General features: G+C 37.7%; 1 protein-coding gene across 1 annotated transcript in view; it reads left to right on the plus strand.

Annotated features, from left to right (window-relative positions):
* NSMAF (neutral sphingomyelinase activation associated factor) overlaps positions 1–11,045 on the plus strand; it is a 77,727-nt gene that overhangs the window by 54,666 nt on the left and 12,016 nt on the right. Inside the window, exons 12-22 of the mRNA XM_017547565.2 lie at positions 334–442; positions 3,331–3,507; positions 4,297–4,376; positions 4,910–5,000; positions 5,098–5,161; positions 6,238–6,289; positions 6,389–6,509; positions 6,895–7,026; positions 8,011–8,053; positions 8,369–8,532; positions 9,951–10,059. Of these exons, the coding sequence (XP_017403054.1) occupies positions 334–442; positions 3,331–3,507; positions 4,297–4,376; positions 4,910–5,000; positions 5,098–5,161; positions 6,238–6,289; positions 6,389–6,509; positions 6,895–7,026; positions 8,011–8,053; positions 8,369–8,532; positions 9,951–10,059 (1,142 nt within the window). The remainder of the gene's footprint in view (positions 1–333; positions 443–3,330; positions 3,508–4,296; positions 4,377–4,909; positions 5,001–5,097; positions 5,162–6,237; positions 6,290–6,388; positions 6,510–6,894; positions 7,027–8,010; positions 8,054–8,368; positions 8,533–9,950; positions 10,060–11,045) is intronic.

Raw genomic sequence — 11,045 nt, forward strand, 5'->3', positions numbered from 1 at the left:
AAAGCTAAACATTTATGTTGAAGAAGAGAAGACATGGATCAGCTAATTTTTAATTTCAACATGGTAAGTTCACAAAAGTTTTTATTAATGAAAATATTCAACACCCAAGGTGGTTTACTAAGTTTAGCTGAGATACTATGTTGTTCTCAGAACATTTATAAATACAACATATATATGTATATATATCACTGAGTTAAATTTATAGATTGGAAATAGGAATATGAGATATAAAAATAAAAAATGTTTAACTGAAAGCTTTTGTAATTATATATTCATATTGGAATTGTAAGATGAATACAATGCTATTTTATTCTTTTCTTTCTGAATTTATAGGGCTTGGAAGTATTTTGCACAGAAGATGATCTGTGTTCCGACATCTACCTAAAGTTCTATGAACCTCAAGATAGAGATGATCTCTATTTTTATATTGCCACATACCTAGGTTTGGTGCTCACCCTTCATTGTTTTCTTTTCTTTTCTTTTTTTGAGACTGAGTCTTACTTTGTCACCCAGGCTGGAGTGCAGTGGCACAGTTTCAGCTCACTGCAATCTCTGCCTCCCAGGTTCAAGTGGTTCTCGTTTGTCAGCCTCCCAAGTCGCTGGGACTACAGGCGTGCACCACCATGCCCCGCTAATTTTTTTTGTATTTTTAATAGAGACGGGATTTCTATTCACATGAAGGTAGTTCAACTCCTAAGAATCTGGGATAGGAAATAAGAAAAATGTCATTTCTAGAATTGCCTCTTTGTGGTTCTAATTTCTTCTCATCAGTAACTCTAATAGCCAAAATAATGTTTTTAAAACTCTGGGAAATATAAATTCACTTTGGTAATAGTTCATTCTGAATGTATGTTTTAAAAACTCTACATAAATATATTTAAATGCACTTATGTTTTAACATCCTCCACATTGAATGGATTTTGAAGATCCACCCAAATATTTTTATGTTCAGTCAGGTCTTATATTAGTTTATGAAAACCAAGACTCAGTTTTGTACTGTGAGGAAGTGAGTTATTCATATGTTTGTGATCGTTGATTGTGGTCATAACCACAAAGCTGAAAGACTGCGAAAGGAACATGTAAACCTTCTATGCTCAGTATACTGACTTTGGAGTGAAATTTGCTTTTAATTAATAATATATCCTCAGTTTTTCATGGAAAATGTGAATTTTCCTACCTTTACGAGAAAAAATACTTTTATTTTCAAGCCCAAAGTTTTTTTTAGTAAGTTGCAAGGCTAAATTATTCTAATTTACAAAGTTGCTAATTAACTAGAATGGAATTATCTTTAAAAATGGATTTTGGGGCCAGGCATGGTGGCTCATGATTGTAATCCCAGCACTTTGGAAGGCCAAGGCAGGAGAACCTCTTGAGCCCAGGAGTTCGAGACTAGCCTGGGCAACATGGCTTGACCTCAAGACTTTAAAAATTAGCTAGGCCTGGTGGTGTGTGCCTGTAGTTCCAGCTACTCAAGAGGCTGAAGTGGGAGGATCACTCAAGCCTGGGAAGTCAGCGCCAAAGTGAGCCGTGATGACACCACTGCAATTCAGCCTGGGTGACAGAGTGAGACCCTGTCTCAGAAAAAAACATGGATGTTGGGATTTTATTAATACCATCTTAATTGTGTTTGTTATTTTAGTGTACCATGAAACCATTTATGAAATATAGTAAAGTACATCTTCCCTTAGAAATGAAATTTTTCTTCAAAGAGAAATAGTTGGCTTTCAATAGGGAATATATTTTATTTTAAAGTAGGTTTATATATAGCTAGTGTTTTTTTCATACATTAAACTATTCAAGGTAACTATGTATAACTATAGCTTTGATACAAGTTTACTTTAATCCCGGTCTCCTGTTCTAATTTTTTGTCTTATTTTTTTAACTGTAAAAGATTACAATAAAAAGCTCAACTTTCATAGTGAGTCCTAAAATCTCAAGCCAAAAACTTTGCCAGGATCTAAAATATCCATCTTCTAAGAAGCTGTCAGTTGTCACTGAGTTTATTCCTAAGTTTGTTCATAGTTTTTCTGAGGAGTTTCAAAAAGAGAAAATGAGGGGACAGTGTGTTTTGATTTTTGAAGTCCTTTCCTAGTAATTGATTAGAGAAGAAACTTGGTAAAAATAAATGAGAAGAAGTATTAAGAGTTAAGATGCTGAACGCATCAGGAAGAGGTTGAAAGCAGAATTTTCTGAACAAAAGGGAGAATCCACTTGCAGGACAGTTAATTCATTCCACACTCTGAAAGGGAAGTTCTCATTGCTGCATTATCTCAGATCTCAATCTTCCTGAGGTGTTTCGGGGGGCAGGTCTCGTTCTTTTAGTTTGAGAATTGATGCCCCTGCCAAGTGCCTGTTTTCTTCTTTAACAATTTCTTTTCTCTTCCTTAGTCCTCACATGCATAAATAACATGTAGTCCTTGACCAGTTAGCAGTAGTACATCTCTTCCATGCCCAAAAGAAAACTAAAAGATTGCTTTAATTTAATAAATCATAAGAGAAGTAAGCTTTCATAGATGGCCATGGGTTTTTAGATGCATGGAGACACAGCGCATTTGGAAGGATTCTTTGTTATTGTATAGATGTTACCTATTAATGTGTAATATTTCTATACTTGTCTACACTTTTGTATTTGTTTAGGTTATATCATATTGTGGAGGGTAGGGTAATAGCTCAGTGTATTTAATAACTTTCCCTCCTTGATCTTGGAGCTATTCATGCTTAGCTGAACAATTACTTTATGAAAAAATCAGCAGCCTATTTTTTTTTTTTTTTTTTTTTNTTTTGAGACAGAGTCTTACTCTGTCATCAGGCACCAGGCTGGAGTGCAGTGGCGTGATGTTGGCTTGCGGCAACCTCCGCCTCCCGGGTTCAAGCAATCCTCCTGCCTCAGCCTCCCAAGTAGCTGGGACTACAGGTGTGCACCACCACGTCCAGCTAATTTTTGTATTTTTTGGTAGAGACAGGGTTTCACCATGTTAGCCAGGATGGTTTCGATCTCTTGACTTTGTGATCCGCCCTTCTTAGCCTCCCAAAGTGCTGGGATTACAGGTGTGAGCTACCGCGCCCGGCCCCTTTTTTTTTCTTTTTTTTTAATAGAGAAGAGGTTTCACCATGTTGGCCATGATGGTCTCGATCTCTTGACTTTGTGATCTGCCCGCCTAGGCCTCCCGAAGTGCTGGGATCACAGGTGTGAGCCACCGCCCTGGCCTTCTTTTTCTTCCCATGTATTTTTCCAGAATGCACAGGAAGGGTCTACATATTAAGCCCCTAGCTTTTGCATACTAAGTTTTCGAAGGTGAGTGGCAGATCTCGTGGGTCCTCTTCCCCCAGAGCACCATGTGGCGGAGCACACTGCTGAGAGCTACATGCTGCAGTGGCAGCGCGGACACCTTTCCAACTACCAGTACCTCCTTCACCTCAACAACCTGGCTGACCGCAGCTGCAACGACCTCTCCCAGTACCCTGTGTTTCCGTGGATAATACATGATTATTCCAGCTCAGAACTAGGTAACTGCCACACGTGGAATTCTGACCTAGCTGAGTGGGAAGTGGTCATCTGTATTGTTTTTAAAGGAGATAATAAATTCTATTTTATAATTGTGATGTGATATGTGAACAAATGACAACTCTTTTCAGTTGTATTGCTAAGGATTGCCAATTTCATTTCCAAGATACTATATAAGTGTCATAAGTGTTTTATGTGTGTTTTTTCCACCATACTTCTTGAAGGGCACACATAGAAAAAATGGGCATAATTTTAATTCAGGGTTATCATTATTACCTATAAGTACCATGTTTTGACATATTTGCTTCTCACTTTGGAAATCGTCATTCACCTTATCATATTATTTTTAAAAATCACATTAAAAACTGATTGTTCACCGGGCACAGTGGCTCATGCCTGTAGTCCCAGCACTTGGGAGGCCAACGTGAGTGAATCACCTGAGGTCAGGAGTTCGAGACCAGCCTGGCCAACATGGAGAAACCCCGTCTCTAAAAAAAATAAAATAAAAATAAAATAAATAAAATAAAAATTAAAAAATAAAAATAAAAAATAAAAACTGATTGTTCATTATAGAATACTTGGAAAGTCCTGAAATAATCAAAGAAGGAAATAAAAATAAAAAGTTCTAGCCTTAAGATCTATGTAGATAACTAAAAAAATATAACTCTCATGGATCTGTCTCAATTTTTAAAAAAACTATTTTGTGGAAGTAAATGTGTATATTTGAATTAATTCAAGAGGACAATGGAACTAAGTATAAGCTGAAATTATTTATTGATTTGTGTTTATAGATTTGTCGAATCCAGGAACCTTCCGGGATCTTAGTAAGCCGGTGGGGGCCCTAAATAAGGAACGGCTGGAGAGGCTACTGGTATGTGGACTTACAGATTCTTGGTTTCTAAGCAACACCAGGAGTCACAGCCTGTGTTTTTATGGAAGGAAACTCGTTTCTCCAAGGCTTATGGGAATTACACCGGGAGTGACTCAGTGACTCTACATAGATTTTTTTTCTTGCTTCTCTCCTGACCATGAATTTAGCTGCTCACCATTTACATTCCTTGTCTACAGTTTTGGAAGGAGGAGGGCCACCTGTTTACAGGTTCACTGAATTATTTTCATGAAGGTGTTCTTTGGTAAATCGCATAAGAGACACATAAAATCAGTTCTATTTAATCTAATGCCAACATTTTGCTACCATTAAGTCAAGGAAACCAAAATCCTTATCTCAGGAATGCTGTTTAGTCACAGATTTTCATTCTCTTTTATCTTCTCCTTTTCTTATCTAAGAGAGAAAGTAAAGAATATGGTGTATCCATGTTATGATTTCTTTTAGGCTTTTACTGCTTGTCAGTTATTATTTCATAACAAACACTTAGCACTATTTTTGTTTTTTCTGTATTCTAGACACGCTACCAGGAAATGCCTGAACCAAAGTTCATGTATGGGAGTCACTATTCTTCCCCAGGTTATGTGCTTTTTTATCTTGTGAGGATTGGTAAGATTCTTTATCATTACTCCCAATTAAAGTTTATTTCACAATATTCTTCAATGATTCTGTGATCTGACTTACCTCTGACTTTTTTTCCCTCTAGCACCAGAGTATATGCTGTGCCTGCAGAATGGAAGATTTGATAATGCAGATAGAATGTTCAACAGGTTTGTTACAAATGTTGCTTATCGTTTTTTTGTTTTTATAACTTAAGACAGGGTTTCAGCATGTTGGCCAGCCTGGTCTTGAACTCCTAACCTCAGGTGATCCACCCACCTCGGCCTCCCCAAGTGCTGAGATTACAGGCGTGAGCCACCACACCTGGGCTGCTTATCATTTTTAACACTTTCTGATTGTATATGTACAATATACTTGTTTCAAAGCACTAGATATAATGAAAAATTTAAAGAAATGTAAAAAATCACCAATTGTTATATCTATTCCTCTTGGGCTTTTTCTAGACATGTATGTGTGTATAAATATGAGAACATATTTTAAGTACAGCTTTTTGTCCTGTCTTTTATAGCCTAATATTAAATATTAAAGTTTTTTCCATATTATTAGGTATTCTTCAAAACAGTGGTTCTTTTTAAAAATTATTTTATCACATTCTAAAATATGCCATAGTTTATTTCAACTTCTTTTCTCTATTGTTAGGCGTTTAGATTGTTTCCAACACTTTATTATTCTTAATAAATTTGCTGTGAATTGAATGCCGCTCCCTGGGTGTATTTAAATGGCTTTACTTTTTTTAATTATAAAAGTAATATTCTCTTACCAAAAAAATCAGAAAATATAAAGAAGGAAATAAGTTTACTTGGTATCCCACCGCACTGAGATAATAATTGTTAATTTTTTGGTCTGTCCTTCCCATCTCTTTTGAACTCTATACATATCTAATAATAATTCCTTTTGCAATGAGCCGTTCGGATAGTTGTGCTAATCTTTCAGTGTGTAGGCACCCGCCTCCATTTGGCCCTTGGTTGAGGCAGTGGCTATAGGGTGGCTGACGGTCTGGACATGGACTCCATGACATGCTCACTCCCACCGTGTGACCCTAGAGAAGTTACATACACTCTCTGGGTCCCAGTGTTCCTTTCTGTTGAAGTGGGACACTCAGAGTGATGGTGAGAACTGTGAGTGAATGACAGACAGTGTAGAACAGCCCCCAAGTGCATAGCAGATACTGCCATTGTTATTTCCACAGCTGAAAAGATGGTGAATTTTTTTTTTTCATGTATAGTGTTGCAGAGACTTGGAAAAACTGTCTGGATGGCGCAACGGATTTTAAAGAGGTAAGCAGTTAATAAAGCTAATAATTAACTGGACTTGTGTTTCTAACTGCTTTAAAACATGTTTGTTGTTCTTTTTTTTTTTTTCTCTGAAACTTTCAGTTAATTCCAGAATTCTATGGTGATGATGTGAGCTTTCTCGTCAATAGTCTGAAGTTGGATTTGGGAAAGAGACAAGGAGGACAGATGGTTGACGATGTGGAACTTCCCCCTTGGGCCTCAAGTGAGTCCCCCTTGGAGGTGTTGTATTATAGACACTCATTACTAAGTAGTGCAATTTCAGTATCAGTAATTATTTTATTGCTTAGATTTTTAAAAATCACAATATAATTATCTAAGTGCGGCAATATGAGTCCTATTCCATATCAGAAGTATTCTATGAGTCTGTGATGTAAAAACATTCATATTTGAGAGACCTTCATGTGAAAATTATTCTTGCCACTTTTTCCCCCAAAACACTTACATTTCATATGATAGAAAATCACTCTCATTAAGAAATATGAACCTCTTGCCAGTTCCAGAAGGTTTATCTACTTGTGGGTAGTCAAAAGAAATGGGAGGAAAAAAATGAAGACTCCATGAATTTTTGATTGAGTCTAATCTAATAGGTCCCGAGGACTTTCTCCAGAAGAGCAAAGATGCGTTGGAAAGCAATTATGTGTCTGAACACCTTCATGAGTGGATTGATCTAATATTTGGCTACAAACAGAAGGGGAGTGATGCAGTTGGGGCCCATAATGGTATGTGATATTCATTGAAATTTTATTTAGTATTGGGTGAATATTTAGCATCGTTCATTTGCATTGGAAAATGAAAGCAAACAATACAACAACAACAAAAAAGAGGCCAAAGCAATTACGCTTATTTCTTCAGCGGAAGCCTGTTCTGTCATAGCACAGGCTCCGTGACCCTGGATTAGATATAGTGAGTGACTGATGAGGAGGGAGGACATTTGCCCAAATAACACCCACCTGATGATGGCCCCAAGAAGTCTTTTTAGTAAAGTCTTTTAATTTTAGCATATATTCTCCATCCCATTCCGTAATTTCAATAAAACTCGACTACAGTATAATAGAACAGTGGCCTCAATTCCTATGAAAGACCCAGAGTTTCATTATTTATTTATTTATTTTCTGATACAAAGTCTTGCTTTGTCACCCAGGCTGGAGTGCAATGGTGCAGTCTTGGCCCGCTGCAACCTCTGGCTCCTGGGTTCAAGTAATCCTCCTGCCTCAGCCTCCCAAGTAGCTGCCAGAGTTTTTAAAATTTAACGGAAAGAAAACAGCAGCAATATACCTTGTCTTCAGTTTCAGTGCTTATTTTCTTCCACGTCTCTCATGTGTGTTTTCTTTTTTAAATAAATGAATTCACATATAATCCACATCTCTCATGGTCATAACAAGGAAATGACCTTGTAGCTGGAAATTCAAACCTAATTTTTTACATCAAAATTCAGTCATATTAATTCTGTAAGTCATGCTTCCTCTCAGGAGAAATTGCTGACTGAGATGACAGGTCCTCTACCTGACAATGAGATTTTTGTTCATCTGAAAGTAATATTCAAGTTGGTATTTACTGAAGTTGGATATTAGTCTGTTTTGCAAAGTGAATAGTAATTTCTTTGAACATGAGTTTTAAGTTGTGGCCTTGTTTAAGTTCTGAACAGGGTGTATATTATATTGACATAGTACATCTTTCAATAGTGTTTTGTATGTCTTTTTCAGTATTTCATCCCCTGACCTATGAAGGAGGTGTAGACTTGAACAGGTATTTATATGTCAATAAGGAGTTTCTACTTGTTCTAAATTATGTAAGTTATGTCTTAATCTAAATGATTAAGATAGTTATTTGAATGTTAAGGTATGGAAATTTTAAAATGAATTCTGTCTTGCTTTCACCATTGTGTTACTGAGCATCAGAAAATACTCTAAAGGTATATGGTGAGGTTGAGACAACCCTGGCACATAGTTGCTCTCATTATTTGAGGGTTATCCCTCTTGTTGATCAGTATTATTTGAAATGGGTGCTTTTAAGGAGCTTGAACCTAGTGGTTCAATACATTATTTGTGTTCTGTCCCAAAGCATCCAGGATCCTGATGAGAAGGTAGCCATGCTTACGCAAATCTTGGAATTTGGTCAGACACCAAAACAACTATTTGTGACACCACATCCTCGAAGGATCACCCCAAAGTTTAAAAGTTTGTCCCAGACTTCCAGTTACAATGCTTCTATGGCAGATTCCCCAGGTAAATTTTGTAAAGAGAATAAACGTGAGCACCTTTTGTTTCTCTTCCATGATGAGCTGTTTCTGAAGATGCTGAAGAGGAGATAAGACATGTACTGTTATGCTGCTTAGAGATGATTGTGTTCTCCTGCCTTATTGCAGTTCCCCTGAAAACAAATACCTGTTTTTGCTGATGTTGTTTGTTTTCAGCTATAGACTGTAAGGGAAATCAAATCACTTTTATTTTCTGAATATAAGTGAAACTTGGACATACATGTTTTGAGGTAGTTCTCTTTCTCTTCTGTGGTTTTCGAGCTGGTGTTTGATCCTTGGCTATTTGCCTTTTCATGCTTACAGCCCTGGCCGTCCAGTCTTCTTCCCAGTCACTGTCAGCCCTGCTGTCTCTGAGAAGTGACTTTCTCTGGCCCTAATTATGCTCTTCCATACCCATATACAGATCTTGAATTCAAAGTGCTCTCTTTTCTTCATTGGATTTCACTTTCTTATTTAACATTTAACAAACGTTTACAGGGTATCTGTTCTGCACTGGGCATGTGGTTGGCACTAAAATAAACTTGACCCAGTTCTCACGTCTAATATTTGGAAAGGTGGTAAAGAATATTCACCTTTTTCCAGTTACCCATGTTTTACCTTTTACATAAGACAACTTCAAACCTACAAGCTTCCAGAAGAAGGCTGACAGTCTGCGGAGCCTTGAGAGCAAAATCACTTTTTATCTCCTTCCTCCTCTGCTCCAAGCACATCCAGACTTATTAGGCATACACTTATTAGAGAGCTGAGCAGTCTCTCAAGCATGGAGAAATAGCTTCCTGGAGTTATGTGACCCAGGGGTAGCTTCTTTAAGAGAGAATGCTCTAGAGGGTTAAGTCATAAAGATCACAGGATTATCTTGTGATGCCTTTCCAAGCTGTGCTCTGCTTAGTCACCAGGCCATAACCACTAGCATGTGATTGCTTTAAGAGGTTAATTGTTTCAGCCCTTCTTAAAGCAGAAGTAAAACGATAACTTCTGCCAGAAGCTCCTGCAGTAATTGATTTCATCTCTGCTTTCCCCACCTCTAACCAAAACAAAACTGCAGCATTCTTGGGCAACTGTCAGGTTTTTGAAAGAATGTTGACAAGGAAATGATGACTCAGTCTTGTATTTCCTGAAATTCATAAGTTAGTGGCCAAGTGAAAACTTTGCAAACATTGATAAAAGTATAAAAAAGACTCCAGTATTATTCAAAGATACTTTTAATCTTTCTATATACAATTTTTTCCTTGACTAACATGGAACCATCTAACAGGTAGATTTCAAAGAAGTTATATTGTGATAGAGTGTTTCATTTCTTAGTTGCTTGATTTTAATAGAAAATATTGTGAATCTGATGCTGTAGTCTGTTAGTAACTTAGTCGACTTAGCAAAAATTTAATGTAGTCTCTCCAGGTGAAGAGTCTTTTGAAGACTTGACTGAAGAAAGCAAAACACTGGCCTGGAATAACATCACCAAACTGCAGTTACACGAGCAATATAAAATCCACAAAGAGTAAGCATATCTCTGCTTCTTCTCAGCAGCTGATAGACCTCGCAAAAGTTAGGATCGTGGCATGGGATTGAACTGTTTTAAGTTGAGTCAGAAGGAAAATTCCCTTTCAATGTTGTCTTGATTTTTAAAAATCTCCAAAATGTTTACAGCGATCTCCACCTGAGGTGGATGTAGTCAGGGAAAGTTTGGCACAAAATGATTTGTGGTGGCTAGCTTGCTGTCATTTCCGCAGTCTGTGGTTTCACAGTACAAGATGTGGTCTGCAGAGAGGAGCCAGTTTTGTGCCTCTCAAATTGGAGTACACAGCTCCTTGAATCTTTGATGGGAGAAGTGTGCTATATACTCCGCAAGTGTTGAATTTATACATAATGTAGGAGAAAAGGCACCTTAAAAAAATTATCTCTCTCAGAGAGAGAGAGAGAACATTGCAAAGTTTATATGAATATTAAAAAAAAACTATAACAATAACTATACTTGTAAGAAATTGGGCTTGCTGTTGGAGCCAGAGGCAATATGTGTGTTCTCTGCCCTCTGTCATTAAGGATTGTCGTGTTCTCTGGTAGAAGGGCTTGAGAACCACTGACCTAGCCTATTCATCCTGCTAGAGAGAGGAAACCCAGGCCCAGACACTAGGCCCCCACCCCGTTCCATGACCACAGACAGCCCCTCTGGCATATTGGTCATGGGGAGAACTGGGCCCGATGCCCTGCATTAGATGGATGGCTTCACATCACAGTCCAGCCTCCTGAAGAGAAACAAGGAGTTCTGGCTGATTCATGATGACAATGGCTGTTTCTTCTCAATTCCTCTAAATGGCACATAGGAAGGGACTTTGTAATCCAAGGTAGTGAAGAACAAACGATTTTTTTTTTTTTTTGAGACGGAGTTTTGCTCTTGTTACCCAGGCTGGAGTGCAATGGCGTGATCTCGGCTCACCGCAACCTCCGCCTCCTGGGTTCAGGCAATTCTCCTGCCTCAGCCTCCTG

The sequence above is a fragment of the Cebus imitator genome, unplaced genomic scaffold, assembly GCF_001604975.1.
Source record: "Cebus imitator isolate Cc_AM_T3 unplaced genomic scaffold, Cebus_imitator-1.0 Scaffold199, whole genome shotgun sequence".
In the NCBI taxonomy this organism is placed as follows: domain Eukaryota; kingdom Metazoa; phylum Chordata; class Mammalia; order Primates; family Cebidae; genus Cebus; species Cebus imitator.